We start from the raw sequence: 27998 nt of genomic DNA on the forward strand, positions 1-27998 counted from the left end.
TAAGGTCAGGAGTTGAGTGGATTGTGACATTGTCTGACACTTCAGCCTGCAAACTGCTTTATATTGGAGCCAAAAAGGAAAAGGGCCTATATTCAAACTATCTTATGATAAAGCTGTTTAACCATATAGATACACTGTATATGTATACGCTTCTTCAGGACTGTAGCGCTATTTTAAGTGTTTATAGATGTTTAAATACAGATATCTGTCTGAATCACTTTAGATTTATACCAATATTTTAGTCTAACAAGTATTCTAGAAGTGGTAATAGAGGTGCCTCTACTTTATGATATGTCAGAGACCTGTTTCAGGTGTTATATAAGAAATGTTGTAGTGTGCGTTTTGTTACGGTTATGCCATTGTCTTGTTCACACTATAATAGTCTAATTTTATATCAAATTGAAAAAAAAGCTTTCACCTCAGCAATAAATGTCCCGTTGTGGCTTCTAAATTCAGTTCATTGTGATTACATTTTATGTGTGTGCCTGAGGTCCAGAAAAGGGGGGGGGGGGGGGGGGGGGGGCGGAGGGCTCCTTAATCCAGGACAATAGCCAATGAAAACCCTGGGTGTGATTTGTCTAAGGTGCAGTGGCGACATAGGACGACATGTGTCAAGAGTCTAATATGTTATGCACCTATGTAAAGGTGACCGTGTCCATTTAAATCCTCTCTTTACATTTGCATGTTCATTCATTGGGGCATATTCAATTAGCTTTTTGATTCGCGGTAACGCGCCGGAACAGCCGCGAAACGTAATACACGGTACCGCAATAACGTGGATTTTCGTTCGCAGCCCATAGGGTTGCGAACGAAAATCCGCGTTAATGCGGTACCGTAATACCCGCAAGAACGCGCACTTTTCGCGGCAACGCGCGTTACCGCGAATCAAAAAGCTAATTGAATATGCCCCATTGAGTGAATTAAGACAACTAACCCCGAAAGTTAAACCACCCCCCCCTCCCAAAAAAAAAGTGGCATCCAGCAACATAGTGAGAAGTCACTGTCCTCTAGTAACCGCTGTCTTAGGCAAGGACGTGATTAAACAGGCTCCCTAAAAGGGAAGTCAAGTGCGCACAAGAGAAATGCCTCCCCCTTAAAAGGGTTTTCTACCTCCAGATCATTTTAACTTTTTGGTTTGTATAGGACATTGATGATTGAATGCAATTAGTCGCGGAGTGTCTCTGGCACCTTCGAGAGGTACAATTCCGGTACCCATAGAGGTTCCTCAATTGTCAGCAATGTGCACAGGTGTTTGTCAGTGCGCCACATCGCCTCCAATTGAATTTCCCCCAAGTAATTATCATTAAATACATTGCCGTTTCCTTCCGTACTTTCCACTGGCTATGACCATTGCCATGGTATAAGACACACAGCTTCTCCCTGGATACAAGTGTTTGCGCTGCAGAGAGGAAAGCAGAGCTGTGTCGTATCTGAGGACAACGAATATATAACTCTAAAAGTTGTGAGGACGCACACAAGTCTGAAATTTACACTGAATTCTAGCGTTTTACATCTCTATTTCTGAAGAACACCTCTATTGAGGCATTTTATTTACTTGCTCCTCTCAAACAGAGAATACCAACACAAATATGAAAATGAAATATTTTTTTTTTTTTTTATTGTTCTTGTCAATACTATCAAGCTCTGCGATCATTAACACAGGCGAGTGGCACTGGAATCTGGTGAACAGAAGGACAGCCGCCAGGGGGCGCTAGAAACACCTCGTCGTCCTACCCCCTTTTTAAGATGGTACAAGGGGCTGTATAGGACCTGCACATATACCCATACTGTATACGTATACGATAATACCTGCGCTATCAAACCGAAGACATTTTGGTATGCCGGTGGCAGCTCTGTCCAACAGGTGAACACAAGAGAAAAAAAAAAAAAAAAAAATAGTATACAAAATATAAAATATCTTAAATATTTATAAACATTGGCAGAAAAAAATAGAACTGTATGAAAATAGTTTTTTTTCTTGTTTTCCCCCCTCCTCTGCGGTTACGCTGTTCCCCGATCTGTCCGGTTTGGCAGGGCTTCCTCGGAGTCAGTGGGGCTTCAGTCCAGAGCTGTTGAGGGGATAAGAATAAGCCCGTCCCAATACTATTCTGTCCCGTAACAGTTTGAACAAGACGTAGTAGTTGCAGAACAAGATGAGCGCCATGGAGAGGGTGTGGTTCCATTTCTCTGCGCGGAGCAGGGAGTAGAGCTGGTAGAGCACCAGGCCGCCCTCCAACGCCACCAGCACATTCAGTAACCGTAACGGCCGGTGAAACAGGAACTGCGGGGAGAAAAGAGAAAAGACGTCTTTCAGAATGACCACGGTTGGCATTTCCCGGCACAATCCCCACCCGCTGAATGATTGTCGCTGCCAAAAACAAACCAGAGGGGGGGGATTAATTTCACGGCCCGGACACTTTCAGCTTGGATCGGGGGGCGAGTCAACTACCTATAAATCTGCCGCTCAGGAATAGCTAAGAGCTTCATATATTTTACGTTTTGTAGATGTTTAGCCCATTAGGCGGTGTCAGTCTTCATTAGGAAGTATCCTAACGACTCAGGAACTGACAACGTTACTCAGTCATGAAATACGTGACACGAACATTCTAAAAATCGAGAATTCCACCCAAAATAACATTTTCACATTGAAAACATATCCAGGAGTTATGCTGCCCTCTGACCATCGGCATGTGAACTCTGACCTCCTTTAAAGGAGAACCCAAATCCGCTGTACAAAGGATGGCTGTAGCTCTCAAGAGGCTAAAAGCTATCATAAAAACGGTACTGAAGAGATAATTCGTGTTTTACATGTGAAAATTTTATTTCAGGAGAACAGTCCAAATAAAACTTGCATAGAACGGTGTCAGAAAAAGGTGGATGGTATCCAGCAGATCTACTGGGTAGGTTGTACTTACATAAAATCTGGCGTGGGAGAAGTCTGAAGGCACTGCTACATTATATGGCCCCATGGCTTTGTATAAACTGCGATTGTGTCGTACCAGGACGCCCTGTGGCCAGACTGTGCCGTCCGACCAGCTGGGGGGACAAGAAGACCACATGTAAGACGGAATCCTCATACAAGCATAGTGCAATGAAGAAATATATTCTCCTTTCTGCTGAGCTTACCTATACGGTGGCTTTACCTTCTGATTAAGTTGCCGATTCCAATAAAACATCACAGTATGTGTTTACTTTTTTCTATTAATGCTACAGTTAACATTTCATTAAAAAGGGGGACAGGTTACCCTAAAAACATGCATTATTATAACCCTTCCACCAGCAGTAGTCCAAGACAAAATTATAACACTCTGCGCCCCCCCCCCCCATTTCCTTATTGCTGTGGTTTCCGAGGGAATAACTAATATTATATTTCTTTGTTTTTTTTTTTACACAATTAATTCAAGCCATTATTTACTTCTTAAGCTTACAAAGGATAGCAGTTAGGTGTACTTTATTAGATTGGTTTGGTGTATGTTTGGGCCAAATTGTACAATAAATCTAAAATGTCTTTTTTAAAACAAAAAACCCCCAACTTTTTTACCAATTTACTTTAACTGGTAAAGCATATTTTAACATGCAATACCAGGAGATTGGATGCTACAGCTTATGTCAGAGCAAGTAAACACTAGGGGCGCTGTGGCAGAGGCGATCTGGATTTCCCGTGTTCAACACTACAGTAGGAATCTGCAGGGAGCACTCAGGAAACACTGGTGACCAGAGCAAAGGGAGAAAGATGTTTCTCAGACTCTGCCACAAATTATGTCTGACGTGCCTCACGTCTCGGTGATATCACCAATTCCTGGTGAATTATGGTAAATAACACAAAAGGCCTGTCCGCACAGCAGAGGTCTCTCAGCGGAATAAAAATAATAAAAGACTATCAATACGTTGGTCTCTGAGCAGTCTAAATGTGGCTACTCGATAAACCAAAACTTTATCCTTTCCTTGATAATTTGGCCACTAGGGGGCACCAATATATGGGAGCCTAGGACATTACTAACACGCGGGATATATAAAGTTATACATCATTATTCTGATTTTTTTCTTCTTTTTTTTAAAAAATAAATAAATATATAAAAAGGACTCTCACATGTGCTGCGGAGCATTGCTGTAAGCCCCGTGCTCCAATTTCTGCCACTTGCCGAGGTGGGACGCAGACCTATGGAGCAAGTCACAATACTTGGATGGCAACAGCTGTGTGGTTAGCATGACGAAGGCATTGATCCACACCATGATGAGGTGCTCACACGACCAGCGCATGTCATAATACTGAGTGCTCTAAAAGACAAGATACCGTGGTCAGGCAACATGATATAGATAGATATTTATTTGTTAACAGATGTACAACTATATATGGAGAAAAACAAAATCAGAAACATGTAGGAATATTGGAGAACCTCTGTTCCATGGGGGACACATTTATCAATGCATCACAGATTTCCTGTGTCCAACACTACAGAAGTAATCTGCAGGGAGCACTCAGAATTATTTACGGCATAAGACACGAATGTAGTTGATTGAATGAGAGATGAGTAACTCCACAACTACAGGGGATTTCAAGGGTGGAACACATATGGCTTTAGAGTTGGGGTAAGCAAGGGGGTTTATAAGAAAGGTGTTAGCAGATTAAAGTCCTATTTTAAATTTAGTGAGAACTTTGAGAATATAACGAGATAAGAATGACTATAGTTCCCTTATACCCATTTACCCCAAATGAAATCATGATTTGTAAGCATTATTATATCTTTTTTCTGTGTTACAAAAAATATATGTACAGCAGGTGAAATACGTATAGAACACCACATCAACATTTTTCTCACTAAATATATATTTAAAGTGGCTATTTTAGCAAATTTTACACCAAAATTGTCAGCAACAACCCTTGCAAACCACACATGCAAAGACATCAAACCACAGATGTCTATAATTTAAGTTTTGTGTAATAATGTGAAATGACACAGGGAAAAAGTATTGAACACATGATGAAAGTGAGGTGCAAAAAGACATGGAAAGCCAAGACACCAGCTGAAATCTATCAGTAGTAATTAGAAAGCAATCCTGGCAGCTGGTTCAGCCATAACTGATGGCCTATAAAAAGGTGTCACACAAGAAACATCTCATGATGGGTAAAAGCATAGAGCTCTCTCTCAAGACCTTCGCTACCTTATTGCTGCAAAACAAACATACTGATAGCATTGGTTACAGAAGGATCTCTAAACTGCACTGAGCTCTGTTGGGGCCATAATACGGAAGTGTAAAGAACATAATTTCACCATAAACCGGCCACGACCAGGTTCACCGCGCAGGATTTCTTACAAAGGAGTGAAAAAAATGATCAGAAGAGTTGTCCAAGAACCAAGGACCACTTGTGGAGAGCTTCAGAAAGACCTGGAATTAGCAGGTTCAATTGTTTCAAAGAAAACGATAAATAATGTGTACTTAACCGCCATGGCCTGTATGTACGCTCACCACACAAGACTCCTTTGCTGAAGAAAAAACATGTTCAAGCTTGTTTAAAGTTTGCTGCACAACATTTGGACAAGAATGTGAAATACTGGGAGAATATAGTGTGGTCAGATAAGAGCCAAATTGAACTCTTTGGATGCCATAATACACACCATGTTTGGAGAAGTGGCGCTGCACATCACCCCAAAAACACCAACACCACAAAAACACCATACCAACGGTGAAGTTTTGGAGGTGGGAACATCATGGAGTGGGGCTGTTTTTCTGCACACGGTACTGGCAGACTGCATATAATTGAAGGAAGGATGAATGGAAAAATGTACTGAGACATCTGCTGCCATCTACCAGGATGCTGAAGATGAAACGAGGGTGAACATTTCAGCGAGACAATGATCCCAAACACACAGCCAAGGACACTCTCAATTGGTTTCAGAGAAAGAAAATAAAGCTGCTAGAATGGCCCAGCCAATCACCTGACTTGAATCCAATTTTGAAAATCTATGGAAAGAACTAAAGATCAGAGTTCATAGAAGAAGCCCACGGAACCTTCAAGATTTGAAGACTATTTGCGTTGATGAATGGGGCAAAACCCCACCTGAGCAATGTATGCGACTAGTTTCTCCATACAGGAGGCGTCTTGAAGCTGTCATTACCAACAAAACAAAGGCTTTTGTACAAAGTGTTAAATAAATTTCAGGAAGCGTGTTCAATACTTTTTCCCTGTGTCATTTCACATTGTTACACAAAACAAAACTTAAATTATGGACTATCTATGGTTAGATTTCTTTGCATTTGTGGATTGCAAGGGTTGTTGCTGACAATTGGTATACATTTCATTACTATAGCCACATAAAATATATATTTACCGAGAAAAATATTCAATACTTATTTCACCCTCTGTATTTAAAGTTATCTACCTATCTGCAGTTCTAGGATTAACGGTTTTCAAATTGCATTAAAATTGTTTCAACAATGCAAAACAAAATATCAGTAATACAAGTCTGTCATCCAAGTCCTATTCTAGTGAATAGTGAAAAAGAGCGATTATAGAGCTCAGACAATTATCTTCTGAAACTCACTTAGCTGCAATCGCAAGCACACAACTAGATAGGTTAAAAATATCAAAAAAATCACCTTATCGACTGAATGTTGGTTCCACATAACGCAATACATATTAAGCGGACCAACTCACACCAAAATACTCTCCCAGCTGTAGCAGTTGTTAGACAAGTAGGGACACGTTGGATAGAGAGGGGAACTACAATAAGTAGTTAATAAGTATTGTCCCCTGTCACAAGTATTTAATGAACATAAAGTGAAATCTCGGGTCATTGAATCTCTCAGTGTATTAGCTGCTTGGGGAGTACTTGCCTTTTAAATCAGAGTGCAGGTATGACTCAACCTAGTTAAACAAACGTAGCAATGATCGTGCTGAAATCCAGACTGATTCATGTTTATAGTTAGTGTAGGACATGGTGCGAGTTTCTCAGCTTAATAACTATTGCAAACTGCAGCCATTTAGGGTACACTCAGTCCCTAACCCCCTGCACATAGAATAAGAGGCTGTGCTCTGGTAGAAGTGAGAGGAGCTTTGTAGGTATAAGCAGAGAGCCTGGGAGAATTCTAGGTAAGTTGCAGAAGTTTATAGTACTTATAGTTTAGCGGTTGATAACACAGACGTACTTTTACAAAGCACAGAGGCAGAATAGCCACATAATAGGCACTAAAGAGGGAGTTGAAGAGAACTTCCTTGATCCTGCGGTTGAAGTCCGCTTTCAGACACTCCACTTCGTTGCGTATGAGGTCCGGGGAGAGCGGGCAGCTGTGTGAGGGGATGGGTGGGGGAGAGTGAAACTGTTCCCTCAGAGACTCGCGCAGGAGGGAGAGGAAGTCTTTGGGTCTGACCAGGCCGGTCACGCCGTTAGCACCGTCCTCCACTAAGGAGTCCTGTACGAGGTATCCGCAGTCCGTGGGCAGAGGTTGGGACCGGTTGTCTTGGTGGAAGCAGCAGAGAGGTACATATACTCCGAACCTGGGGAGAGGGGCAAAGACGGGGGCAAGATTAGCAGCGGAATAAATACAGCAGCAGGCAGCGTCTCAAAGTACAGGGTGCAGGAATACGGCTCTCAAATAAGGAACACTAAATGTAGAATACATGGTGCCTTATGCAAGACAACGGTGACAAACGGTAACATTCACCAATATAATGTATGCAATATATTATATATATATTCCAGCGGCAGATGTTACAGATAAATTCATTGGGGAGGGGGAATTTTCTGCGTCATTTACTCCACCCCGCTACACTCCACCCCGCTACACTCCACCCTAGATTCAAGGTCTTGGCAGGTGTGTAGGGAAAACAATCTACGCCCATAATAATAGTTTAGATGTCAAATATTTGCAACCATGTTAAAAACCATTTAGATTTATAGACAAGAAGCTTTTCATACTGGATAAAGCTGTATTACAGTGGCCCTCCGTCCGTCTCTGTATAATCTATAGGGAGCAGGAGAGCATTATACTCCTATATCGATCTTTAATTCTACGCCCTTACGGCATTTGCTGCGTGCGCACAGAGGAGGAAGCGGTAACTCACGGGTAGCCCAGGAACAGGAGGTTCAGAACCGAATGGTTGCGGAACAGGCTGACGAGGGTCCAGCAGAAGACCCACCCGCACAGCGTGAGCAGGACCAGGCGGGCGGCGATCAGAGCGCTGTAATGGACCATGGACGCCGAACCTACCTGAGAGGCCTGAAGGAGAGAAGCAGAGATTACAGCGCGTTAAACCTGGAGAGAAGTCATTAAACACATGACGGGGGTTCTGTGCCTGTGGAACGTGGGAGTAACCTTTCGCTTTACGCTGCCAATTGAGTGACCATTGTCCAATCAGAAGCGGCAGATTACTTCTGGGTTCCAAATACAGAATGTCTGGTCAATCGAGCTTAAGTCTGCACAAACCTCCCTTTGGGGGCTCTGTTAAGAGAATGTTGATGACAATGGTGTGGTTTGCACCTGCTTGTCTATAAAAGGGGGCAGCCTCTGTTTAATGGGACCACATTCTATTAAGTGGAGACTGCAAATAATGATTAGAAAATGTATTAATGTTGGGGATAAAGAAAATTATCTTCAAAAATGAGGGATATTTCTGCAAAAAGTTCCGTAACACAACAAAAAAAACATAATAAAAGGCAAATCAGACGATTTTAAAAAATGTCAAATATAGCTTTATTTTTATGTTCCTACAGACATTTACGATTAGCAAAGTAATTTGGTTTAAAAAAATAAATAAATAAATAAAAAATAAACAAATCTATACTGGATTGTAGGATATCATGACAATTATCTATCTTTATATGCTAGGACTTCATGAACGTTTGGATGCGATAACTACATGCAAGTAAAAAAAAAAAAAAAAAGTCTGACTTCTACAATCCCTCCGTATTCTGTTTATTAAAGCAAAGTTCTAATAGAAAATCAGTGTTACAATTAACATCGCATTATGCTTCATAAAAGATCCTAACTGAGTATCCTTTAAGGGAAACTTGAGTATATATCGAAACTCATACAACCTATTTATGTTCCAATTTAAACAGATTTATGATACGTGTCCCTTTAAACATGCTCCATATAAACACACATTTCTTTATCTGTAGTCTACAGCCCAAGAAATACCAAGGTAAGACCAGGAGGAGCGACTAACCTGTGAAATGAGAGCCCAGACCAAGCGTCGCGCTAACATCACAGTGATGAAAGCCGCCAGGTGATAATCAATGAGATGGAAATTCTGCAAGAACAACATAGATATTAATATGACATTATCAATGAAACAATGAGGAAAACAGGGAGATAATTAAGGTGTTCTATAGAAACAATATGCAAAAAAAAAACAAAAAACAAAAGCAACGTCTATTTAAGAGAATAGATGCCTGGGCAAGGGAAAGCCCTATACTGCACTGTAGAGCTTTAACTAGGACAAAACAGGCTGTCTAGAGGAAGAAATTCTGTATCCACACTTTATGTTCAGTAGGTAAAACATTGAGCCAAAGGCCGGCAGTCTAGATAGTATTACCCAGAAGTGCATTCTCTTGAATAGGTGTTTCCATAATATATTAAAATAAAACCGGATCAACAAATGTTAAATGTCAGAATAAAGAGACTAAAATTGTTTGCAAATAACAAGAATCCAAGGCATCCACCTAGTGCATGTTTTAGAGATAAGGACGGCTCACCAGAGAGGTGCACGAGGACGGATGATTGTACGGGTACCACCACACCGTCTTATATATGTTGATGTACTGGATAAACAGGGAGACCAGAAGGTAGATGAAGAAGAGGAACTCGAAGAGAAGACTCCCGTCCAGGGGCAGTTCTGGAATGCAGCAGTGACGTACCGGCTCGGGGGTAATCAAGGCAGTTATCGGAGGGGCGGATAGGCCAACGGCACTACCATTCCTGGAAGACAAACATACGATAATATGCACGCCAAATACGTGTGCGTGGTTACAGGACAAAAGAACAATAAAACAAAAACGATTGTCCTCCAATCTCAGAATAATAGAGACTGGAGGACAGGAATAAAGATAAAAAAAAAAAACGCCTTTTCTTTTAACACTTTGAAAAGTGTTAACAAAAACTAAAAAGGGGCTGCCCCACAACACTAAAATTTAGTTTTTAGTTGTACAACTTAGTTGTGCCCAAAGGTGGTGTATAATGTAATAAGTTGAAGGTGTTTAAATACATACACCAAAATCCAAACAACTAAAACACTTTGGGGGGGAGGGGGTATTTAATTGTTAGCGAGTTTTTTTTACCCCCCCCCCCGCCACTTATAAAAAAAAAAAAACATATAAAAAAAATGTAATTATTTATTTTTGTGTTTATTTTATTTCATTATTTTTCACAAGAAAATCAGCTTACACAAGTTAGACATTAGTGATAAACATAAGTTTAACTTCTTTCCACGTTATTACAGGATTTCAAAAACTTTTCAGAGGCTTTTTATTTTTAACACACCCCAAAGAGGTGCGAGATAAAACAGCATATTGGCCTGTTTGACCCGCCACGCGTTAAAAAACAATTGAATAGCTTTTAACGCAGCTGCCTCTCGCACACCCTATACTTTCAATAGACCTTTTACTAGAGCGCGAGAGGACAGTTTCATGAAAAAAAACCTGAGCGTTAAAAATGGAACTGAATCGCTCGAAAATTATAAAAAAAAAAACCAGCGTTAAAAAAAACAAAACAACAACTTGCTGAAAATTGATTACCCCCTTTGTGTTACATGTAATACATACACCCGCTACTGTGTAACACTGTAGTCTCGGAGCATGTAATTAGCGGCAGGCCCACCTGGTCTCACCTGTTTCTCAGCCCTGTGCCATTGCCACAAGTCCCGCCAACCAAAGTCTGCAGAGGAGGCAAAGCTGAACGGCTCAACTGCTGCCGGCTTGGACCCCTTCTTCCACCGGGCATGACAATGTGCCAGTCCGCGTCCACCAGTCAGCTCCGCTCCGAGGCCTGGAATACAGCGTGCAGGTGTTTTCAGCTCTGTTGAGAGGAGAAAGGAAACATTACAATGGATGAATACTAGGCCGCAGCATAGGATGGACCATTCGTAATACAGAGATGGACACGTAACACATGTCCCCTAGCTTTGTATAAAGAGACAGGGACTGTAGGTGATATCCTGGAGGATCCAGAGGCGGGGACAGGAAACTGCCGATGGTCCTCGACTGTAGAATCACTGCATGCAGCATTCACGCTGAACGCTGCATTCATGATAACCTGGGAGTGCTGAACATTTCAGAACTTTCCCTGGGCACTCCAGGCAGAAGGAAGTGCCGATTCTAATCTCCCCTGATAGACAGCACTTGTAGATGCATAAAAATAGATTCAACAATAACTGGCTTGTCTATTCATTACAAGAAAATCCAGGTTACACTGGATCTATTTGTGTTGGAAACTTGGGAGAGCTAATAGGGGCATATTCGATTAGGTTTCCGGTCAGCAAAGTCAATCCACGGTACCGAAATAACGTGGATTTTCATACGCACCCCATAGGGTTGCGTAGGAAAATCTGCGTTATTGCGGTACCATATTACCGTCAATACTGCGCACTTTTCCAGTCCGCCGTAATGCACATTACTGTGAAACCTAATTGAATATGCCCCATAGAGTCTTTGTGTCACTCTGTTAAAAAATTTTTTGGGGGGGACACAGAGGGGGATACTCAATTACGATTCACGGCTGTGTGTATAAAGCGTCATTATGGTAGCGCAACATCGTGGATTTTTGTGCCGGAACCCGTGCGGCAGCGTGTAATCGCAGCCGCGAATTGTAATTGAATATGCTCCCAGAGAGTGGTGTTTGGAGGTAGACTCCATTGAGAACAGGTTTAGAATTTCCCCCAGGGAATTTTGGCCCTGGGGCAAAATGCCCTGGAGCCAAAATAATGTGTCTCTGACAGATTTATACAGGGATTGGACGGAAGTTTCCATTACAGAAGCTGGTATTTGTGATTCTTTAATCTAATCTTTCCACCTCATAAAGATAAGGTAAGGCAGGTGCGGTATTAACAGTTAATATACATGTACTGGAGACATTGTCATGAATTAATAATTAACTAGAAGCACAGTGAACCGATAAGCAGCAATCTCATGAATTCATGGTTCAGCCCACAAGACAGCCCCCTCCGATTTAAGGAGGTAACAGCTGCACCTTAAACTCCTCAAACTTCCCGTTCGGAAGTTGTTCATCTGGAAGTTCGTGTTAATCATACAATGAGATCACATAAACTGGAGCAAATAAAACACTAATTAATTGTAAAACAAAGAGGCTGGTCTTTGTACTATTTAATCCCTTTAATTTATATGCAAAATGCTACATAGCCTAAAATACAAGTTAACCTAATATGAAGAAGCATCTTGCCACATACATAAATGTATTTGCAAAGGTCCAAACACTCACAGAATTCATAACATTTCCCAATTCACGAAAACATTCCAGTCAAATCAAGTTCTCATTCTTTAAGATCAGCTATTTTAGGCTATAAGGTGGCTTCCTGTAGCGTCCTTTAATGGATTTAAAGACAGGAAATTCTGAAGTGTGCATCTAACAATCCTCCCCCCCCCTATCATTCACAGATTACGTGTCAAACAAAAAGCAATTATTGAAATATACGGTGATGGTTTTCAGCAGCACTTCTATTTGAAACCTTTATAATTTTAGACTGAATCTCCCTTGCCAGGAAAGATAGTCAAGAACAGGACGTGAATCACACGCGCGTTTGGGAAGGGAAAGAATATTAACCCCAAATATAACCAGACGCATAAGAAAAGACAATCCATGTTTGACCAGAGATGAGGACTACTCATTAAACTAGACTTAGGCGTGTCTGGCAGGATTTGCTGAGACTTGTAGTTCAGATTCTAGAAGCCTCTACCATAGAACCAATTCTACACTAGTTAAGGACCTTCTGGAACTTTAGAAAACATTCGAAGAACATGAACGTGACACAGAAAGTACATTTTGTAATCAAAGTTATAGATCCCTCCACTGGCTTCAGCACCCTAGGAATGCCTTAAAGGCGGCACTATCAACAATGCCCTGATACACAACCCTTTTTCAATATAAAGCAGCGTCTTGTTGGAGTAATAACACGTCACATTAGTGTTTTATTCCCATCTTACTGATCTGAATAATGTCTCACCATGAGACCTGGACAGGGGTATAGTCTCTCTCCCTCTACTCACTCCGGAGATCTACTAAAGACTCTCTTGGCTCTAGACTCCACTATCGGATAATTAGCGATAAAACAGCCATGCCGTAGCCGCTGAATTGCTGCAGAATGATCAGATTTAAGATCACCCGCGACCATGTCCTTCGTCCACAAACTAAACAAATCACAGATGCAAAAGTTAATGCTGGCGCAGAAAAACAATCTTTTTTTTTTTTAATTTGCTAGAAGGAAAGGCTCATATGCAATGTGTATTTATTAAAGTTGACATTTTGCAGTCATCGGAGGCTCATTTAAATAACAAAGACAGTATTAAAAAGGTTATGGAAACAGGAAGCAGTTGTGCCACCAGCACAGAGCAATCCATTGTCTAAATTATAATCCTTTGTTTTATTTGTATCAACTGATTAGACAACAGACAAAATCCAATGTTAACACTTCGTGTCGTACTGCAGTTATCAATTTAAGTTATCAAATGTCTGAACGACCTGGTCGGGAAGATTGGATCTGTTTTGGACACTGCACAGATTTTCTTTCCATGAACAGTTGAGTTGCCAGACTAATTGAATAATGTCTGATCAGCTCCGTGATAAAGGCCTCAACTTGACATCACCGAACAATGCTGGGATAACACAAAGCGCAAAGCGGCTTTTATAATAAACTAGGGAGGACAGGATCAATGGCTGCAATCGTCAGTATTGATAACACGGAGTTTAGGGTGACGTATCGGATTGGTTTTCACTTTAAGAAGTACAGCCGGCATAACTGCATTCATCACCCCACTGTGTGAGAGAAGTCATAGAAATATGGCAATGGTAAGTTTCAATGAACAACAAAAGAAATGGTGTAGGATCTCCGTTTAACCATCACTGAATCAATTATGTTGTGCAAGTGGGATTACCCAGTATATAGAGTTCATTTGGATCTATAAGACGTGTGGCTCTCACTCTTAGGGGCCACATTAGTCTAGGATTAATGCGGCATTAGTACTATTACCTGTAATACAGTAATTTTAACCTGGATTTTTACTCGCACCCCCGAGAGGAGTGAGCAAAAAAAATCAACTTTAAAATGACCGTACTAAGAAAAAAAATACTGTGCATTTTTGCTGTTCAAACAAACGCAGCCAAATCTAATTGGCCCCTTAAATAGAAACGTCAAATCAATTTTGGAAGACAGAGGAGTATATGAGTGGGGGAGCGGTACAATAATGAGTGTCTGCAGGCAACAGTGAAGCAGGGTGGAGGTTCCTTGCAAGTTTGGGGCTGCGTTTCAGTCAATGAAGTTGGGGATTTGGTCAGGATTAATGGTGTCCTCAATGCTGAGAATACAGGCAGGTACTTATCCATCATGTGATACCATCAGGGAGGCATCTGATTGGCTCCAAATTTATTCTGCAGCATGACAAGGATCACAAACATACAGCCAATGTCATTAAGAACTATCTTCATCATAAAGAAGAACAAGGAGTCCTGGAAATATTGATATGGCCCCCACAGAGCCCTGATCTCAACATCATTGAGTCTGTCTGGGATTACATCCCTACATACAGGCTACATCCACAGAAGATCTGTGGTTAGTTCTCCAAGATGTTTGGAACAACCTCCCTGCGGAGTTCCTTCAAAAAACGTATGCAAGTGTACCTAGAAGGATTGATGCTGTTTTGAGGACTAAGGGTGGTCACGCCAAATATTGACCTGATTTAGATTTCTCTTCTGTTCATACGCTTTGCATTTTGTTAAAAAAATGTGTGGATGTTTGCAAGAGGCTGCCCTTATATACATGTTTTACAGCGTGTCTGAGGCTGTAGCCAGCATATTCTATCCACGCTCCTGCTCGTCACTGCTCATTCCTGGCACCAACACGCTTAAACCTGGCACGGCTGCTTGGCACACGTATGTGAAATTCATCACTGCTCCCTGGAGAGAGGAGGTTTCCGTTTTTCTTACTCTTGTCCTCGTAAAAAGTTTTCTTTATTTTCCATTGCAGTGAAGGACGTCGTACCCTGGACCAGTAGGTGGAAAGATTGGACCGGAACTAAAGAGATGTCCCAGCGGCACTCACAGAAATTGTCCTCGCCTCAACCCGAAACTCTTTTTCGCTATCAGCAGTACTTTACTCACACTTTATTTTGTTATAAAAGTTTATTATTTATTTTCGCCAAGGCAGAGTTCTGTTTCACAGATGGAGCACTTATAACTTAGACCAGTGGTTCCCAAACTTTTTTTAGTTCGCAGCACCCTTAAAGTCTCCATAATTTTTTCAAGGCACCCCTCCAAAATAATTACCGAGCAGTCCTGTTTTATAAGTGGTCAAAAAAACGTAATAAAGTATTTAGGTCAGGACAGAGATACTTATTTAGTTGTATGCAAAAATAATACACATAAATAAAAGGGAAAATAATATTTTTATATTTTTTTTCCAATTACATTTCTGTCAAAGAATAATTTACAGCTAACACACACTGTGCTCCTGCACCCACCTCCCTCTGACTCCCATCTCCCTCTGATTTAAAAAAAAAAGAAAAAAAAAAAAAAAAAAAAAGACATGCAACCATGGATTTCGTGATAATATGACCATGAGGGGGCACTGTTCTGTTTAAGATAACAGTAGGACAGCTCTCTCATACAGAAATGCATTATTTATAGATTATGTGCTTTGTAAATTAAATAACTTCAGCACCGCAGAGTCATAGAAAAACAATGTATAAATAAATGATGCGTTGAAATAATATATCCCTTTAAATTTTCGACACTCAGCTGAAGTTGCATTAAAGTACAATAGAGGATTTACACATCATTACTCACTATCAGTACTATACACAGAACTACATGTAAGATCAAAGCGGTATTATGTAAGTGGGCAGCTTGGTCCTTAGCGTTTGTGTTACTGTTACGCAAGCGTGCAAAACAATTATATCCTTTATAAAACAAAGAGTATGAAAGGGCAAGTGCCCGATTCTCAGACAGTAATCACTAGTTTATCAGTTACATAATACATCTAAAAAATGTACAACCTCAACACATGATTAGTAAGGGCATCTTCACCAACCACCTTCATGCCTCAAGATTTATTTTTAAAGATCAAGTAAAAAGTCAGTTTGTAATTAAAAAAAATATTGAAAGCTGAAGAATATACATAACAGTAGGGATTGTATTCCACTGAATAGGTCTATTTTTCATTAGATTGGGTTGTTAGGAGGGAGGTGCTTATGTATCCCACACAGTGCAGAAATGCACTGTGTGGATTGGTGGATTCTCGCATTGGGCAGGGATATCCCAGCAGCTCAAATGACTGCATTCTCGACTTGTTAACTTGTATCACTGTCCTAAAGATGTGAGTGGGGCTTGAGCTGTCTTGGTCTCTGCAATTCTCCCTCCCACCCCCTGTACCTCATTATAGTGAAGTCTTACCCCTTCAGGTGGAGGGGAAATGTATCGCACACCATGCAATTTTTTTCCTTTGGTCCAGACAGTCTTTGAAGGCAGCACTGTAATTTGAAGTATTTGTGTCGGGTAGGCTGTTATTTCGTGCCCTGGAACAAACTATATGTGTGACACACAGAAATGTAACATGTTTATTTATATGGTGTCTGGTTAACATGCAGTTGTGTCTAGATGACAGATCCGCTCTTAATGCGAACACTGCCAGTTCTGGGTATCAGCAAGGGACGGTCCCACGCAACGGGCAGATGGCACAAGATGTGTGCACGATGCCTCTGCAAGCTGGCATACACAGACCTGCACCCTGACACTGCCTGCAGAGGATGTGTGAAATGTGCGAGTAAGAAAAGAGGATATGAAGCAAAGATGTAACCAGTCTACATGAAATGCACGAGAGCCTAAAATACAACGCTTATCTTCTATACGCACCGTGTATCCTGTGTGCGGCTGCTGGACGACGGCGCAGATGGCTAAAAAAGGCGAATAATGAAGAGTGCCTGGAAATATGCAACATAACAAGGGTACAGATATGGGGGCACTATTATCCAGAATACTTTGTTTTAGCCCCTAATTTAGAGCACCGTGCCTACTTTTCTGCCATATTCCTCACATCATTCCTGTGGTCATTAAATTGTTTAACAGAGCTCCTCACGGTGACTGTAGGGAGAACTGCTCAGTGACCAGGTCTGTGTATGAGAGGATACACAAGCTGCAGCAGTTTTCTGGCTTTCAGAACTCACTACAAAAACAGGTTCCAGAAGTGTACTGAGAATTACATCCAACATACACACCAGGAAGTGGTACTATGGAACTGTCCATACAAGTGGAATTACTACAGATACTGAGAATTCCATTCAACATACACACCAGGAAGTGGTACTATGGAACTGTCCATCCAAGTGGAATTACTACAGATACTGAGAATTACATCCAACATACACACCAGGAAGTGGTACTATGGAACTGTCCATTCAAGTGGAATTACTACATATACTGAGAATTACATCCAACATACACACCAGGAAGTGGTACTATGGAACTGTCCATTCAAGTGGAATTACTACAGATACTGAGAATTCCATTCAACATACACACCAGGAAGTGGTACTATGGAACAGTCCATACAAGTGGAATTACTACAGATACTGAGAATTCCATCCAACATACACACCAGGAAGTGGTACTATGGAACGGTCCATACAAGTGGAATTACTACAGATACTGAGAATTCCATCCGACATACACACCAGGAAGTGGTACTATGGAACGGTCCATACAAGTGGAATTACTACAGATACTAAGAATTCCATCCAACATACACACCAGAAAGTGGTACTATGGAACGGTTCATACAAGTGGAATTACTACAGATACTGAGAATTCCATCCAACATACACACCAGGAAGTGGTACTATGGAACGGTCCATACAAGTGGAATTACTACAGATACTGAGAATTCCATCCAACATACACACCAGGAAGTGGTACTATGGAACGGCCCATACAAGTGGAATTACTACAGATACTGAGAATTACATCCAACATACACACCAGGAAGTGGTACTATGGAACGGTCCATACAAGTGGAATTACTACAGATACTGAGAATTCCATCAAACATACACACCAGGAAGTGGTACTAAGGAACGGTCCATACAAGTAGGATTACTACAGATACTGAGAATTCCATCCAATATACAGAACAAGAAACGTATTGTGCAGCTGGTCACTACCTAAATAAACATTTATTAATATAGCGCCAGCATATTCCGTAGTGCTTTACAACTGGGGACAGTAATAAAACAATACTGGGTAATACAGACAGAGAGGTAAGAGGGCCCTGCCCACAAGCTTACAATCTATAGGACAATGGGAGTTGGATACATGAAGTTAAGTGTTACATATTGCATATTGGTCCAGCTACAGTGCAAAGGTAAAAATAAATGTTGTCCCTGTTGTAATATGGACTACACTATACCTTCCTCTGGGGACAATTAGTATCAGTAGCTGCTGTTTCATCTTATTAATCCAACAAAGGTTCTTTGCACCAGCCCAGGTTAATGAGCGAACACCCATCACAGAGACAGGGCAGCCATTGTCTTATAAAGCTTATTACATATATATTCCTTAAGAAGGGGATCATTTCTCTTTAAGTGATGGGAGGTGGCAAACGAACCATTAAAGCTAATACAGCTCTGGAACAAGCAACTTCCAAGACAAAGACACAAGAAAGACAAAATGCAGATTGTGAGACACCAGAAAACCACATCAACTCCAACAGAAAATGCCAACTGAACAGGGTCTCCAAATGTAACTAAAAGACATTGTCGCTGTAGATCAGAGCTTACGGCTCTCTGGGTGCTATGAATAGCATGCTGAGACCTGTAGTTCCTTCTCAGTTCAAGAGCCAACCTAACCCTACATTAGATGAAGGCCTTCTGCATTGCCATCTGAAATACTGAACTCTTATTTCTTACCAACCTCGTTCATGTCTATTCTATCACTAGCTGTGCAGTGTAAGGTGTAGTCACTGACGGATCCAGTCCTTGGAAATCCTCTCGTCTTAGTGCGGATTACAGCCTGTCCGGCTGGTTAATAAAGTGTTGGTGAACTTTAAGGAAACCGTCCGCTCATCTGCTTCCGAGACGCTCACTCACTACAAGCGCTGGCTAAAGACAAAATGAGATAGTTCTCAGGGACACCAAACAGGATCAATTCACAAAAATAGATCAATCTGAGAGAGTTGGCTCGTTCACACTAATATTCCACAAGCTTGTTCATACTATAGCATACGGTAATGACCCCTGCTCCTGTCTGATGTCCGACGGTGTTCAGTGTGCACTATATCGTGAACAGGGGAGACACAGTGAAAGCAACAGACCTTATACAGAAGCACAGGGAAAATCCTATGACCAAGCCTTTGGATTTGTAAACGAGGGGCGGCGTCCTGCAGAAACATGCTGTACTAGCGGTGTTCAGGGACAATGGGAAGTCTGGAGTGTGGGAGGAAACCCAGACAAACTCCACGCGGTCAGGCTGGGAATCAAACGCATGACCTTAGCGCTCGGAAGCAGAAACGCTAAACACTGCGCCACCCTGGCGCCCTTTTCAATGAGATCCGCAGAATGAAGCTTTCAACTGTTCTTCCAGATCTCTATGTTGAACTTAGATTATTGTGCACACCGCAGACCGCATTATCAGGGGCTAGGGTCACTCACGTATTAAAATCCATGTTAGGACAAGAAAAAAGTAACAATTTGATTAGATTATCAATTCGGAGATCTATGTTTCAGATACAGTTTAAGAATTGGCCTCCTGAAAGAACCAGTGATTCAGGGTCTGGCCTTTGCAGTTGGCCTTGATCGCGTTTCAGCTGCAACATTCATCATGTCTTCAGATTTGTTTTTCTGCATAAAATTTTGTTGCAGTCGTTTTACTTTTCCTACCCCAAGACCTAACAACATTGCTGTTCTAAAATTAAATAATTAGTCGCTGACACGGATCATTTTTCAAACTCACCTCTCGAGTAGAAGCGGGCACGGGATAAAGAATTGTCAAGGGCCCCATAATTCTTATTGGTGGCCCTGCATCACTACAAACACTACGCACACACACATGATTTTACCATAGCCGCAGAGGAAGAAGAATAGTCATATTTACCCAAATCCCTGCTCTGACATAACTCCTGTTTGCACTGCACCAACGTCTTTCAATCCCTGTATGTTATTAGTATCAATAGTTGGGGGCTGGAGGGTTCTGCTGCGGGTACAAGCAAAAATACAGACAGACATTCTCAGTTCTTTACAGAGGGAACCCACTCACAGACAAGTTAGTCTCGCTATCATACACACAAATAGCGGCAGAGTATCAGAGGTAAGCGTGGGAGAGAATGTTTACAAAGCAGAAAGATTGTAAGATTGTTGTGTGTCAAGGTGGGAAATTGTGATTCTTTGAGGAGTTTGAACGGAGGAGCAGTGGGAAAAATTAAGAGTTTGATGCTAAAAGCAACAAGCAGTGAAGCAAGTGAGAGAAAACACACTAAACGAAGATCAACCTGGTTACGGAAAAAGATAAGAAGTGCTGTAAAAGCAATTAAAAAAAACAAATATGTTTTTAATAGACACAAACAGATGGAGAACAGTGTCTCTGGTACAGCAGAACAAGGGTAAGAAAGAAATCAGATGTGGTTCAGGCTGAGAGAGAGTCGCAGTCCGTGATTAACGGGGAATAAACCTTTATAGATGAATCAGGGAAAGGAGAAAAACAAAAATGAGGAATATTAAGACCAAAGACGGAGGGAAAGAGTCTATTGCGGGGAGATATATGGATGATCTTTACACCCTTAAGTGTTTCTTGTCCGTAATTGCAGTAGAAGGAGAAGAGTCCTCGTTTACGTAGCGGTAATACTGATATAAAGAAGGTGGACTGGAGTCCAGTTACAGACAGAACTTTCTTAACGGAAAGTGGACAACGGGGCCAGATGTGATACCTCAAAACTAAACAGCCTATACGGGGTGTTGGTCACTCCAGTAAATGAACTACTCACCCGCTTTTCAATGTACACACTAAATATTAATTGTACGCAAAAATAAAATGGTTTAATTGTTGGTTGCCTTGTAGGCGCTTTAGGAGGAACCATCCTGCAGCCATAACCATAACTTGTATTTGCAGAAATAAAATCACAAGAAATGTATTTCCTTTAAAATGTAACAGTGAATATGAAACGAAAATATTTTAAAACTGCGCTGCCATTGACGTAAAAGATTTTTGCTAAGGTGCCGCCGCAGTTAGCCAGGTCGCCATTGCCTTCTAAGTACCTATCATTTGTTTTTTTGTTCGGCACTTTAAAATGACGGAGTCAGAGGTGCATGAACAAAGCACAAGCCGCAATCTCTACGGGGGGTGGGGGCCACTTAGCAAAAGATTTAACCAACGTGACTTTACACATAGCCGGAGACCCACAGCAAGCAAACGGTTAAAAATACCATACCCGGACTTGCCGTTGACAAGTTCTTACCCACTGCCATGGATGGATGAAGTTGGGCATCACGGAGAGCTGTGTGGACGCGAGAACTATTTATTTTATTACATAATTGCTGGGATGGTTAATGCCAAAGCAAACAACGTATTCACTTGACTAACATGTTTATTTGCTCGTACCACATGCGCTGTGTCTTGGGCAGCAATGTTTCGCCAAAGAGGGAAAAATGTTGTGTTCATAAAGTTTCCCCTGGGTTCCCCTAACATTTTAGAGACACAAAAATGACTTCATGGTTTAAAAGGCCCAAACTCAACCTTTCACCCTGAAGATAAAACACATTGCTGCAGCTCAGTTTCAAAAGTAAAGTGGTATGAAACAATGACTCATCTCCATCTGAATCCATATTATATCTTTAGAACACAGTCATAAGTGGATCACATACAGGACAAAAAGGTTCTCTTGCAGAGCACTTCATGTCAGTTAGCTTGTTGTGACATCACTCCCCCTACGTATAAATTATAAACCTGCGGTTGCTACAGAGGACATTATGAGAGACGTTCTCATAATCTGTCTTCACCCGGTTGCAAAACAATGGTTGATAAAGAAGCACCAACCTCCTCACACATCAGGTTTTTTTTTCAGTTATATAATTCAGCTTCTTCCTTTTTTTTTATATTAAAACGTGATGAAGACAACTTTAAAAATGCACGCAAGTCTACAGATATTTTTTAAGGATTTAAAGTAGTTCTAAAAGAGTATTCGGTGCTGACTGGAAGCTGCCATGAGCAGGTATCTTAAAGAGACAGTAAAAAGGTACATATATCCTACGAGCAAACAAATATGCTTGCTTGATAATACGACTGAAATACCGAATACCTAATGGCATACCTCTAGCATGCTGTACGCAGAATCTCACTTCCGACAGTTGAAATCGCTCAGAAGGGTGGACCTTCTCTACCTCTATCACTCAGAAATGGCAAGCGATAAAGTTTAAAGAGCAACTGTGGCTGGAAGGCTTATAAATAACTTATTTGCGGCTGGATCACATAGAAATAATTTACTGTAGAAATTTATTTCAATTAGTGGTGCAGGCTCCAATTTATATCATTGCATATGTACCGATTTTGATATTAATGTGTTATATCTGTGGATTAGAAATGTACTGAATTCAGCAATAGTCATATGTTTGAGGAAATCTGTGTGTAGCTTCCAGAGGAAATCCTCATTAAGGCTAATTAGACCTTTTTCATTAAAAGTGACAAAAACCTGTTTAGCCTGAAGGTCCAGCAGGAGGCCGTCACCTGTGTTCCAATCTTATTAAAGAGACAGGAACCTGTCTGAACAATGTAGATTCAGGATACAAGTATTAGAATATAACAGATTAATGTAAATTAAAGCTGAAATTGTGTTAGCTCCACGGCTAAAGGATATATTACATCCTAATGGTAATTATTGAATGTGATTTATCAGTCGTTGCGGCGCCATCTAGCATCAGGGGGCGGTGTTACCCCCTGCTAACAGTTGTGCCAGAATCTGTATAAAAAGAGTTCTGTTTGACCATGTATCATCATTCCATCTGTGACTCTTGAAAAATCGGTAGTACCACAAACTGGTGTTTTACTGTCCTCATTAGGACACTTGAGCTAATAAAACATCACTGCTTCAAGATCCTGCTTTCATGACTACTTACCTGCTGCAATTCCTGTGACCACATATTAGACCAATCTAATCCGTTATCCGGCTGTTCTGAGGTTGAACCCAGCATTCCAGTGCCACCGCTCTGCCCACTACCCTGCAGCTCTGGCCAATGTGAAAGGCCAGAGGGAACCATCCACAGCAAACATGATCGGAAGGCAAGACGTCATCGATACCAGCCCAGGTATACACTAGCAGCGAGAGTTACCCAGAAGGTCATGGTTCTAGGTGCCGCTAAGTAGCCAATCGTGGCAGCAGCAAAAGCCCCTCCTACTGCGGTTAGAAGGCGCATTTGGGATAAAACAAAGAGGACAGTGGCAAGGCAAGCCCAGCCAGTCCTCAAAAACACAACAGACAGGGTGGCATAGCAAGTCCATCCTGTTGCAGCAACAAACAATAAAAAACAAAAAAAAACAAAAAAAAAACAAACAAAACTAACGTTTCTTAGATGATAGAGTGAACCAACAGCTTTCAGCCCATAAGAAACTGAAAAGTGGGTGGATTTAAACCATATGGGTATGGTCTGAGAGGACTCGCGCATGAACCTGAAAGTAGGTTAAAAAAAAAAAAAACACACACACAAAAAAATAAAATAAAATGCATATTGCGATCATTTCTGCTTTTGACTACTCTCAATCTTGTTTTCCTTGTCAGGAGGTTTTCACAGTTTGTGATTGATGGCAGAAGAGGTTTTGCTTTCAAAAAGAGCAGCAGCAGGAATTCAGAATGAAATTATATAGCTTTTGTTTTTTAAAAATCCATGTTTCCTATAGAAAATGTAAAATGTTGGGCTCACATGTCCTTTAAAACAGAGTTGGACAAGACTCGCGAGTTGGTCAACATCAAAATGCCCAAAGTTTGCTCCTAGCTTCTAATTTTATTTAGATAAATGTCGATTGGTGCAGATCCTTCCCTAACTTCTGATAAAGAGCTGACTGGCGCCAGAATCCTACATTATTTTCTCCACAATGTTAACAGCTTTAGACAAGAGTAGGGGAAAATATCTGAAAACTGACGCACAGGTAATGGGACAATATGGTGCCGTAACCAATAGCAACTGATAGCTGCCATTTTTCTTGCACAGAAATACCAATGACCTTGACACCTGGTTTAATATTGCACCATGATGCCTTGACATGTACCAACATGCCCCAGTGCCTCACACAGCAGAGGGACCCATGTATCTGTCAGACGCAGAGCAGCTGAAGACTGGAGGCGGACTGAAACAATATTTAAGGCACTTCCTGCTTCAGCGACGTCAAGGGACATTGGTTTGGCCTCCCCAAATGGCTGCCTTTGTAATTTGTAGGTGACAAGCGCACTTTAAAGTTAATTTATAAGTTCACTACATATGAAATAAAAAAATAAAAAAATTAAGTCTTTTGGGTGTTATACCCAGGTTACTCAATATTTATTGATATTTCGGGTTCCGTGTTTAATATAACACTTGTACTTCTCCAGCAACTTGTGCTGTCTTTGACTGAAGTTAATGTAGTTACAACACCACCATATAAAGTAAAATCAACATATCAAGAGCAAGTAAAAGTTTGTTTTGATCCCGAGAAACCTTCTAACGAAAAGCCTGGAATGGACCGAAACAGCGCCGTGGCCACAGATTGAAAGAAACACAATGAAATTATACGGCAACGTGACTAATCCTGAAACCAGGTGTAATCCACACAACTCCTCATGCTGAAGAGAACGAGAGGATGACAGTGTTTCATTAGAGCCTATGGCAGAAATGAACATCCTGCGTTTCAGCTACTGAACTACTATTCCCAGCATGCCCTGCAAGCTTTGACAATTATTTTACATTTATGTCTCTTAATTCCTGTTTCTCAGACTCATCTGAACAATAATTTTCACCGATGGTTACACTTACGGTATCATTAGTCTACAGACAGAAACCATCTTCACACAGGAAGCCATCATATATTTATAGATCCCAGGAGAGACTCTAGGCACCCCAACTTTACAGGTATCAGGAAAATCCCCCCAACAAAAAAATATATATAGAGCTGATGCGCATGCGCAGCAGCTCCATTTGGGTGATGCCGAACTGTACAGCAGCCGCAGTGCTGTATTGTAGTACAATACAGTACGGCTGCTGTGTGGGGACAATGCATAGCGCCCGTTCGTTCGCGGAGGGGTTTCTGGAGAACCAGAAACCCCCCTGCGAGCGCCCCTGAAGAGTGTGTACGCTCTCACCTTCATGTTTTTACCGTACCAAAACACATAGCATCTGTTGATTTGGTTTTTCCAAACTTCCTAAAAAATCACGATCAACGATGGAACAATGTCAGGCAAATGTGGAAGTGTGCACGCACTCACGTCCGCCTGTCTAACAATTTTGCCGATAGTTCCTCCGTGTATATCTGTAGAGTGTACAGAGTCACAATCTTTCAGCAGATGATTAGGAGACATGAAAATCACAGATCTGAAGGTAAAGAATGTATAGTACATAATATGAATCGGCATGCTCATCGGGACTTTCAGTCGTTGGTGAAATTGTTACAGAAAGTGCACGTGTGGTAAGATTGCTGTGTAGCCAGCTTTAGGCAAAGATGCTGAATCCCAGTCCTCAAAAGCTTCCAACAGGTCATATTTTCAGGATTTCTGTCTGCAGAATAACCTGCACGAGTTAAAGAAATCCTGAAACCATGAACTGTTGGTATCTCTTGAGGACTGAATTTGGGCAGTTCTGCAGCAAGATGACAAATTCAGTAGAAAAGGAAAAGCCTAGAGCCAGAAAAGGCCTAGAGCCAGTAAATAGATGATCAGGTATTAATTATTAATACATACTTAGAAGTTATTACATAAGGCAGGAATGTAAGAGATAAAACACTATATAACAGGCTCAGCTGTAACTACTGAACTACAAATCCCAGCCAACACACAGCAAAGCATGCTGGGAGTTGAAGAACAGCTGGAGAGAGATGTGTAAAGTTTAGGTACAGAAACTTTCAAAGCGCTATTCTGAATCGCTTATACTAGAATCAGCCAAGGATGGGGCAGAAAAATTGAATACAGATCACATGGGAATGAGATTTAAAGGCACTGACTCAAACAGAAATTACAAACTTAAAACGCCTGCAATATTAAAAACTAGAGCGATCATTGCATGGTGGACATCCGTACAAAATACTCAGACGAGCGGTTATAAGTTTCTCAGCTTTTTAGGCTGAGGAACTGTATATTCCTAATATATGTTCCTAGAGGCTACTCAACACTCAATATTAGCTTAATAAACTACTCAATGTTATACCGTTTTCTGATTACCTTAATTTGTGCATACTAATGTCACTTATGACAGTAAAGGGTATAAATACCCTAGCTGGCAGTGTGTATAGACACACAAACACTTATGTACAAACCAGTTTCACCGAAGAGCTGAGTGTTTGTAAAGACACGCTACACTGCTAGGGTGAAATGCGTTGGTTCAATTAGTTGCCAACACTCCAATGATTTACTTACAGTAAAAAATGCACATATAGCAATAAGTAAAAATAGGACATTCTATTATACTATACATAAGATGAGCCACACTAGTAGTTGAGGCCTGTGTGATGTTAGAAATCCTTTATTTACAATCCTCAAAACCCCCTTTGAGATTGCAGGACCCTATTATCATTTTTAAATACATTTTTGCATAGTATAGTTGCTTTGCATTGTGTCAGTAAAAAATAAACACTCGTTGACAGCAACTTTCTGTGATAACAGTGTAAAAAAAATATTTTCAACAGTTGTCACACTGCAGCACTGAGGATTTAATAAGACACGTTTACAAGTCTGCAAGACCTTTTAAGGTGTGAGGAAATGGACAGTCACACCGAAAAACCCCCAAATTTACTTAAGTTAATTGGACTTGTCTACCTCTACGTATTAAAGTCGCAATGATAAACCAACTGTGTCGTGCATGGGACCATACACTCATCCAATAACACCCCAACGTTAATCCCCCACCAACCCAATATTTCATCTACACGACAATTTCATGTTTTCACAAACTTTTCTTTGCAGCTTAATCTTGGTGCATTACATTAATGCATTATCAATATCTTTATCACGTGCATAGGCAATAATAAATGTGCATTTAGGATACTTTACAGACACTTTCTGACATTAGTCCCTGGGCAAGTAACATACAACTCCAGTCCAGCAGCTGCATTCACAATGCAATGCCAGGAGCTACAGAAAGAAGGTCCCTTTCCAGATGCATATGATGCATATGTTCTTCCTATTGCAATGTAAATGCACAGCTGCAATAATGAAATATATATATATATTGCAGTGCAATGACAGGGTGCCATATATGCTCCACACAGTCATGCATTAGAGGTGTGGGGGTGTTACTCACACATGCACAGGCAGGAGGGGGGGCAGCAGCTCAGGCATCAGATGAACCCCTTCTCTTCCTCAGCAGCTGAGGGCTGGGCTGGCTGTCAGGCTCGGTGGTGCTGCTGGTGCATGTTGAGCCCGTGCAGGGCGCACGCTGTGGGGTGCAGGGGATACGACCAACCCTCTGCAGCAACAGCCTCCGTCACCCCCCCAAAAAAAACAAAACTATCTTCTTCCCTTCACTCTCTGCAGCTGCCCAGGAGAGACGTGGCAGAGCGAGCTGATGGCGTCATCACACCGCGACGAGCCGCGCATGCGCCTCGCACAGGAAAGTCTA

At 41.3% G+C, this 27998-nt stretch overlaps 1 protein-coding gene across 1 annotated transcript; it reads right to left on the reverse strand.

Moving 5' to 3' along the window:
- Nucleotides 1-1590: 1590 nt before the first annotated feature.
- On the reverse strand, nucleotides 1591-27974 carry TMEM39A (transmembrane protein 39A). Its single transcript, XM_075197372.1, has 9 exons — nucleotides 27681-27974; nucleotides 10829-11016; nucleotides 9699-9921; nucleotides 9170-9253; nucleotides 8066-8220; nucleotides 7150-7498; nucleotides 4091-4278; nucleotides 2916-3036; nucleotides 1591-2281 (listed from the first exon to the last, which is right to left on the reverse strand). The coding sequence occupies exons 2-9, from the start codon at nucleotides 10939-10941 to the stop codon at nucleotides 2048-2050; spliced, it is 1467 nt and encodes a 488-aa protein (XP_075053473.1). The 5' UTR covers nucleotides 10942-11016; nucleotides 27681-27974; the 3' UTR covers nucleotides 1591-2047.
- Between the last annotated feature and the right edge of the window lie 24 nt (nucleotides 27975-27998).

Source organism: Mixophyes fleayi, chromosome 2 (assembly GCF_038048845.1).
Source record: "Mixophyes fleayi isolate aMixFle1 chromosome 2, aMixFle1.hap1, whole genome shotgun sequence".
In the NCBI taxonomy this organism is placed as follows: domain Eukaryota; kingdom Metazoa; phylum Chordata; class Amphibia; order Anura; family Limnodynastidae; genus Mixophyes; species Mixophyes fleayi.